General features: G+C 70.7%; 1 protein-coding gene across 1 annotated transcript; it reads right to left on the reverse strand.

The window, feature by feature from the left end:
• Positions 1-4061: 4061 nt before the first annotated feature.
• EMIHUDRAFT_121059 (hypothetical protein) lies at positions 4062-8098 on the reverse strand (the record flags this gene model as incomplete). Its single annotated transcript, XM_005760161.1, has 12 exons — positions 4062-4475; positions 4571-4732; positions 4987-5026; positions 5158-5600; positions 5677-5820; positions 6047-6113; positions 6257-6286; positions 6354-6474; positions 6632-6885; positions 7192-7286; positions 7357-7537; positions 7593-8098. The coding sequence occupies 12 exons, from the start codon at positions 8096-8098 to the stop codon at positions 4062-4064; spliced, it is 2457 nt and encodes an 818-aa protein (XP_005760218.1).
• Positions 8099-8680: the final 582 nt, after the last annotated feature.

The following is an 8680-nucleotide window of genomic DNA, read 5'->3' on the forward strand; positions in this document are numbered from 1 at the left end:
CGCCCTGTCGCCCAAACCAACTCGTGTGCCGCTTGCGCCTCCGCCAGCAGCCCCGCCCCCGGCAGTCCCGCCCCCAGCAGCGCCTCCGCCGGCAGTCCCGCCCCCAGCAGCGCCTCCGCCGGCAGCCCCGTCGCCGGCGACCCCGCCGCCGCCCCCCCCGCCCAAACCGCCGCCGCCGCTCCCGCCGCCGCTGCCTTCGCCGCCTCCTCCCGCTCCTCCTCCACCGCCTCCCTCGCCGCCCTCGCCGACGCCGCCAGCGCCGCCCGCGCCCGCGCCGGTGCTCGTCGAGTTCGAGCTCGTCGACCTGCCCCTCGGCGTCGAGTTCGACGTGCGTGCTACATCTCGACCACATCTCGGCCACACATCTCGGCCACATCTCGGAGTCTATTTCGACGTGCTCTCCCGACAGCAGGCACCGCACCAGCTCGCCCCTCACCTCGCCGCCTCCACACACCGCAGTTGCTCAGCAGCCTCTCCGACTCCACCGACTCCTCCGACCCGCACGAAGGACGGCTCACGGGACGGCGCGCGCTCTGGCTGTGGGAAGCAAGCGGCGACTCCGCGCCGCCCGCGCGAGAGGCGGCTCCGGGCAGCGCAGCCCAGCGCCTCTCCGCTGCAGAGCGCCTCTCCGCGGCCGAGCTCAACCAGGCCCGCGGGCTGCAACGCGTGTCTCGCGCGGCCACGGAGCCCTAACGCCCCCCCCCCCCCCCCACCAGATGCTCCTGTCCGCGCTTCCTCACGGAGTGCCCGCCGACGCCGTGCGCTTGCTTCGCCACGACGGAGTGACTTCCGTCTTGATCGCGCCCGGGGCGACCGTCACTGCAGCCGACGTGTTGCGTGCCGTGCGGTCCGAGGCCTTCGCCGACGCGCTCAAGGTGTGACAGCAGCGGAGAGATAGCCGAGACGGCCGAGATGCAGTCGAGGCACAGCCTCCCCCTTCGCGCGCCCCCTCGCTCCACTTCGGCCCTCCTCTCCCTCTCAGGCGCACCACATGCGCGTCGCGCCTAGCCCCGCCCTAGCCCCAACCTCTCTAAACCCGAACCTCTCAGGCGCACGACATGCAGGTCGCGCGCCCCCACCTGCACCGCTTCGAGCCGCCAACGCCGCCGCAGCCGCCAGTGCCTCCACGCCCGCCGCCCCGTCCCCCCTCTCCGCTGCCGCTGCCGCCGCCGCCGCCGCCGCCACTGCCGCCGCCGCCGCCGCCGCCACCGCCACCGCCACCACTTCCACCGCCGTTGGCGCCGCCGCCACTGCCGCCGCCGCCGCCGCCGCCGCCGCAGCCCGATCCGCCGCCACCCACCCCTCCACCGCCCTCGCCTCTTCGGCCGCCTCCCTCTCCGATGCCCCCAGAGCCCTCGCCGCCGCCGCCGCCGTCTCCCTTTGCACCAGATCCTTCGCCGCCGCCGCCGCCACACCCTCCGCCCCCCTCACCTCCACCCTCCCTGCCGCCCATCTCGCCGCCGAGCTGGCCACCGCTGCCGCCCGCCTCGCCACCAGCCGCTCCAGCCGCAGTGGTAGCTGCGCTGCTCTGGCGCCGGCCCACCGTTGCGATGCTCGCCCTGGCGGCCGCAGTGGCTGCAGCGACCGCAGGCCTCCTCTTCTCGGCCGCCAAGGCTACCAAGCCGGGTGTGGCCCAGCGGGGCTACGCGCAGATGCAGGACGAGGACGACGGCCACGACGACTTCGCCGCGGCGGCGGCTGCCTCGCCGGCACCCCACGGGCAGGCCGAAGCCCCAGAGATGCGAAGCGCGCCGCCACGACTCCAACGCAGCCGCAGAGAGAGAGCGGTCCTGGCCAGCGCACAGCCGCCGGGGCGACTTCGCGTGGCGGTAGCGCTCGAACGATTGCGTCAAGCGCGCCAAGCGCATGCGCTGGCGAGCCAGCCGCCCGTCGCCGCCGCTGCCGCAGCCTCGTCCGACGAGCCTGAGGCTGACATCGAGATGGGTGTTCGCCCCGGCGGCGGCGGCGGAGGCGACGCTTCCGGCTCTGACAACGACAACGGCAAAGTCGCCGTCGCCCGGCTGCTGGCGCCGCCCTCTCTGACTGGGCCCCTGCCTGGCGGCGGCGGGCCGGCGCAGCCTCGCCGTGCGGCGCCGGCCACCGACGACGCGGCAGTCTCCCCCAGCTCGGAGGCGTCTCCCTCGGAGGCGTCTCCCTCGGAGGCGTCCGAGGAAGGCCAGGCGGCAGTCACACTGCCCACGCGGCGACCGTCCAGCGGCGAGGTGCTCGACGAGCCGGCAGCCAAGCGGGCCATGCTCGCAGCACCCTCCCGCGCACCAGACAGCGAGTCGGCCCGTTCTCTCCTCGCCTCGCCGCAGCCGCCGACGACGCCGTCCGGGCTGCAGGGGCAGGGAAGGCTGTCCAACGCCAGCTCGTGCGGAAGCGCAAAGTCTCGCAACGAGATGATGGCGATGATCCAAGAGGCGAGAGGGTCGCCGCCCCCCCCCCCCCCCCTCCCTCCCCTCCCCTCACCCTGCCACCTCGGACTGACGCAGGCGGCCGAGGCGCAGCAGGCGCGCGATGCGGCGGCCGCAGCGGAGGCGGCGGCGCAGGTGGAGTCCCTGACTACCGCCTTTCGTCTCCTCTCCACGCCGTCTTCCGCGTCCGCGCCGTCGGCAAGCGCTGACGACCTCTCGCCCGCCCCCGCCGCCTCGTCTCGCGTGGACGAAGAGCCGTCGCCGGCCCCGTCAGGGGAGGAGGGCGAGTCGAGCTCCGCCGCGGCGGCGGCAGGCTCGTCGCCCTTGGTCGATTTCGCCAAGTCCCCGCCTCTGTGCGCCGGCGCATCCAACCCAAGCCCCCTCTCGGAGGCGGAGACGCTGCTCAGCCCCGAGGCTGCGGAAGCGGAGGCGAGGTGCGGCGAGGGCGAGGGTGGCGGGGACGAGGAGCCTCCCTCGAGCGGCGCGTCCAAGGCCTTCCCCTCGGAGAGGCGCTCGCTCTACTCGCCGCCCTACTCCGAGTACAAGCCGCCCTCGCCCCAGCTGTCGCGCGAGGAGGGCGAGGCGGCGCTGCGCCAGCTTCTTCGCGAGGACTTTGACGAGCCGCAGCTGGAGAAGCTGCGGACCGAGCTCCAGTGGCTGCAGCGGCGGGAGGCGAGTGTACGCCGCGGTCCGCTCCCGCCCCTAGCTCCCCACTGAGTGCCGCCCCTCTGCGCAGGCTGAGCTGCTCGCTGCTGGGCCGCTGCCATCGCTCGGCTGCATCCCCGCCTTCCCGCCAGTTGGGCGCGTGCCGGCGGCGAGTGTGCCGGTGCGCGAACCTGTCGAGCTCCGCGACGCCGGGTCGAGCTCATGATTGGCTGGAAAATTGACTAGGCTCTCGAGCTTCTCGACGCGGCGTCCAGCGAGGTCCCACCCCGCCCAGGCCCGCACCCCGCCGCCCACGCAGTTGGGCCGACTGACCCGCGCTGTCTCTCGACAGGAGCTTTCCGCCGTGCGGCTTCGCATCCGCATCTTTTCGGAGGAGCTGCCACAGCTAGCCGAGACCCCGCCCGCGTCGCCGTCGTATGTGCCTTTCGGCAGCATGGGCAGCGGCGGCAACGAGAATAGCAGCAACAACGCCGGCTACGTCCCCTTTCCCGGCTGATGATGGGGGGGCAGATGGCCCGCCCCTGCCCGCATCAAACTGCAAGCCGGAGGCCGACAACATCAGGGAGAGAACAGAGATAGATTGCCATGAATCATGCGATGAGAGACAGAGAGAAGGCCTGGGGAGTCAGACACAGAGAGAGTCAGTGAAAGATTTAGATGCCCGTCCGAGCCGCGGCCGGCGGACCCTGCGCGGGGTAACGCCAGCGGATTTCCCAGACTTACACGCGCCACACGCCCCCCATGTATGTGCCATGTCCGCAGGGGGGGGGCAGAGATCCGCGGAGTCAGTTTTACTTCAGTCTTCAAAGTAAAAAAGGAACTACATTTAATCCGCTCTCCATACTCCAAGTACCAAGAGTGCTCCGAGCGTTCTTGTCAGGAGGGCCCTGGCCTCCGATCGCGATCGTACACTACATGCACTACAGCAGCGGCCGGAAGCGGCGGCGTGGCGCCCTCGCGCGGCGGAAGCGAGGTCCGTCACGCCCGCTTCAGCCGAGTGAGAGCGGCGCCAATCAGGACCCCGGTCCCGACGGCCGCGGCCAGCGCAGCCCCGAACGCCGCGAGCGGCGGCGGCGCCCGCTGCGCCGCCTGCTGCCTCTCCGCCCAGCGGCGCTGCGCCTCCTCCGCGCGGCGGCGCGTCGCCTCGACGGCCTGCTCGAGCACCGCCTCCGTCACGCGGTTGCTCGCGTCGTCCGCCGCCTTGCTGCGGCTGTCCCTGCGCCGCCGCAGCCCGGGCGACTTCTCGGACGGCGAGGGTGGCGCTCCGAACTCGTCGTGGGCGGCGGTGATGTCGGCGGTGGTGACGCGCATCACAGGCGTCGAGCGCACCGAGGGCGGCAGCGTCGAGATTGCGCACGGCACCACGCGGCAAGTGACGAGGAGGTGGCGCTCCTCGACGAGGAGGGTGTGCCTACGGGGCATGTCCAGAGGCCGTCGCGAGCTGCCGCCGGACGTGCGCCGGCCGGCCCTCCTCGCCGGAAGTGGACGCGCAGGTTGGGCAGGTTGGTCTTTTGGATGTCGTTGCCCTCGGTGCCGCCGAGGCGGTAGTTGCGGCCGATCCACGCCGCCTTGACGCACGGCTCGAAGGAGGACTGCAGCACCGAGTTGCGCGCGATCTCGGCGAGGTCGCACGAGGAGAGGCGCCACACCTGCGGGAAGTCCTTGGGTCAGCTGCCCCGTCTCGGCGGGGAGGCACGAGGCGCAGCCGGCCGCGACGGCGCAGCCCTCCTCCAGAGCAGATCTCGGGAGCAGATCTCGGGAGCCGATCTCGGGAGCCGATCTCGGGAGCAGATCTCGGGAGCAGATCTCGGGAGCAGATCTCGGGAGCAGATCTCGGGAGCAGATCTCGGGAGCAGATCTCGGGAGCAGATCTCGGGAGCAGATCTCGCGCCTGCCGCGCGACGCAGTACTCCTCCATGAGCGGCTCCTTGGTGTGGTGGAACCTGCACCATCAACCCATAGTCGGTCGACTGACGGTGACGATGCCGCCCCTCGGTGGATGGGTGGGTGGGACAGGAGCGGGTCGTCACACTTCTCTTCTCTTCTCTTCTCTTCTCTTCTCTGCTCTTCTCACATGAGCGGGTCGTCCGTCGAGAGCGAGACGTTGAGCCCGCGCGCGAAGAACTCCTGGAACGGGTTCTTGGAGAGGCGGAGGAAGAGCGCGTTGTTGGAGAGGGGCGAGAGCGCGAGCCCGATCTGGCACAGGTAGTACAGGTAGGTGAGCGACGGCGTCTTGCGCAGGTTGATGCCGTGGTTGATGCCGCGCGCGGTGAGGAAGGTGATGTGGAGGTGGTTGAGGTCGCCCGCCTCGCCCGCGTGCGGCCGGAAGCAAAAGGTGGAGAGGCCCTTGGTGCGGCGCAGCTGGTTGAGGGTGTACAGGTTGGCGTACACAAAGTAGCAGTAGTACGAGTAGTGCGGGTTTGCGGCGAACCAGTTCTCGGGCAGCGGCGCGGGCGAGTCGTGCGTGGGGAGGGGGCCCTCTGGCTTGGACTCGTCGTCGACCAGGTCGAAGGCGACCTGGGGCGGCGGGACGGAGGGACGCGTCGGGGACGCGCGCCCTGGTTGCGTGTCGCGTCGCCGCGCGGGGAGGCACCGTCTGCTGCAGCATCAGGTGCAGCTTCGGGTGGCTCTCCGGGTTGACGGAGACCTCGAAGAGCGGGACGAAGAGGTTCTCGAGGAAGGCCTTGAAGTTGGGCAGCATCCCCTTCGCGTGGTACATGCCGTACAGCCGCGGCACCTGCACACGGCCGGCGGCAGAGAGGGAGGCGTCGGGGGGGCGTGCCGCGGCGCGCGCCCGGTAGAACCAGCGGCAATCTCGGGCTATCTCGGGCAACCTCGGGCAACCTCGGGGGGCCTGGCGACTGGATGACCCGGCGGCTGTTGCACCTCGGCTACATCTCGGCTATGCTCTGGCTGGGACACTAGGTCCGGGGCCCCTCTGTACACGCGAGCGCCTGGATGACCCACCGGTTGTTGTTCGAGTAGAGCGCGTGGTCGACGATCCACTCGGCGAGCGAGTCCCACTCGGACCTGCAGGGAAGGTTAGGGTTAGGGTTAGGGTTAGGGTTAGGGTTAGGGTTAGGGTTAGGCGAGTCCCACTCGGACCTGCAGGGAAGGGGCTCCGAGATGGCTCAGGGCGTGAGGAGGGGAGAGAGCGTGTGCCCCGCTCGCACCGCTCGCGGCCGTAGATGGAGATGCGGTACCTGTTCACAGATGGAGGGTGTGAAGAGACGCCGTTCACGGTAGTGCGCGTGGATGGAGATGCGGTACTCTGTGTTTTGGTACTTTGACTCTTTGAGGTCGTCGAAGAGCTCGCGGGTGACCTCGGCGAAGTAGCGGCCCTTGAGGTGGTTGTCCGTCTTGAGGAAGATGTTGCGCAGGTTGGAGGCGCCTGGGGGAGAGAGCTCTGGCACTTGAGAGAGCTCTGGCACTTGAGAGAGCTCTGGGACTTGCTCCTCCGAACGAAACTCAGGCGACGAAACTCAGGCGACGTCTTCGGCGGGGAGAGGGCGGGTGGCGCGGGGGCGGGGCGTGTGCTTGAGGTCTACCTCGGCTAGATCTCGGCTGCATCGCGGCTCTCTCTCTCGCGCCGAGCGGGTTGTACTTGAGGTTGAACTTGTCGAAGCGGCAAAAGGTGGACGTGTCGGCGTGCATGCCGAGTGCGTCGAGGTTGAGGTCGTGCGGCGTGGTGCCCATCTGCTCGAAGACGTTTTGCAGCGTGACCGGCTTGCCGTCCGCCGAGTGCGTCACCACCTCGTGCGGCGCGACGCGGCACTTCTTCTTGATGAAGCGGAGCAGGTGCCTACGGCGACGCGCGCGCGCAGCCTCACGGACGCGTCCCGGGACGTCCTCTCCTCGCGGGCGGAGGCGCTTCTGGTTCATCGCTGCGGCGAGGTGGATGTGCGTGTCCACCTGCGGGGTGCGTGGGGTGGCCGGGTCGCGCGGCCGGGGGTGCGGAGGGGCCGGTGCGGAACTCTGCGGAAGGTTCCTAGAAGGTTCCTAGACAGGGCGGCTCAGTGCGGGAGATCGACGCGACGGGCTCGGAGCGGGGCGGCGCCTTGCGGATGTTGTAAAAGTCGCGGTGCGGCACCTGCAACAGACGACTCACCCGTCAACAGTGGTGAACAAGTCATAGTGCCGCGTCGCGGTGCGGCGCTGCGCCTTGCGCTGCTCTGTCGTCTCGCGCTGCTCGTGCTCCATCACCTGCGGTGCAGGGGCGGGAGGCGGGTCGCGCCTGGCCGAGGAGGCGCCGCCGCACGTCGCTGCGGCGCACGTGAAGGTGGAAGCGCGACTCGAGCCGCTGCAGCCGCCGCCACGCGAACGAGTTCACGGCCGGGTCGGCGCAGATCCGCATCAGCAGCGCGAGGTCGGCAGTGTACTTGGAGAAGGAGGGCGGCGGCTCGAAGGCGCAGTCGTCGGGGTTGCGACCGCCGAGCGGCGGCTCCGAGTCCGCGCTCCAGACGAGCATCACGCCGCCGTGCCTACGGAACGCCCGCTCGCGTCATGGACAGCTTGCTGGCGCTCGGCGAGGCGGTGCCGCCGGCGTGCATCTTGAAGTCAAAGCGCTTGGAGTTGACCGGCGTCGGCGGCGTGAACGGGTCGTAGCCGGGCGAGCCGTCCTCGGAGCAGGGGACGAGCCCGTCGTCGGTCAGCCTCCGGTCCACCCCCAGCTGCCACTCGTCGCGCTCCACCGGCTGCCGGTACTTGTCCCGGAGCGCGACCGCCTGCCGGAGCTTGGCGCACACGCGCGAGACCTCCTCGTCGTGCAGCTCGCGCTGCTGCTCGGCCATGGTCTCCCACATGGTGTCTGGCGGCACCAGCGGCCCGTTGTCGGGCAGCGAGAGCGGCGGCGCGGGCTTGTGCCTCGGCGCCTCTTCTTGCGGGCTCGGAGAGACAAGACCGCTGGTCGACGTGGCGGCGGGCAAAGCGATAGGGCGCGGAGGCGGAGCCGGCGAGCTGGCCGCGCGGCCGAGCGGGCTGCGATTGGCGGCGGGCGCCCCGGCGATGGACTGCATTCCGGATCGACGACGCGGACGGAAAGGCCGGCGGTGGGCTGCGCCTCGCGCCCACCTGTCGAGAAAAGAATTCGAGAAACGAATTTAAACAAGCGTCTCTCTCACAGCACACAGGCTCGACACAGGTGCGAACTGGCGCGTGCTAGTACTATCACCGGCACTGAGAAAAGAATTTTCACAAGAGAAAAGAATTTATGCAGCAAGGCGCTCTCACAGAAAAGAATTTTGGAATCGCCCCCGCCGTCGCCGCCCCCACCCTCCCCACCACCGCCATCTCCACCCCCGCCTTCCCCGCCCCCGCCATCACCACCACCGCCCAGCCCACCGCCACCCTCTCCGCCACCTCCGAGTCCACCGCCTCCCAGCCCTCCACCGCCCTCGCCGCCCCCTCCGTCGCCGCCGCCGCCCTCGCCGCCGCCGCCCTCCCCGCCGCCGCCCTCACCGCCGCCGCCGTCACCGCCGCCTCCATCACCCCCGCCCCCCTCGCCACCGCCGCCGTCACCACCTCCACCCTCGCCGCCACCCCCCTCTCCGCCACCCCCCTCGCCGCCGCCTCCCTCGCGGCCGCCGCCCTCCCCCCCT

Source organism: Emiliania huxleyi (genome assembly GCF_000372725.1).
Source record: "Emiliania huxleyi CCMP1516 unplaced genomic scaffold EMIHUscaffold_777, whole genome shotgun sequence".
Classification (NCBI taxonomy): Eukaryota; Haptophyta; order Isochrysidales; family Noelaerhabdaceae; genus Emiliania; species Emiliania huxleyi.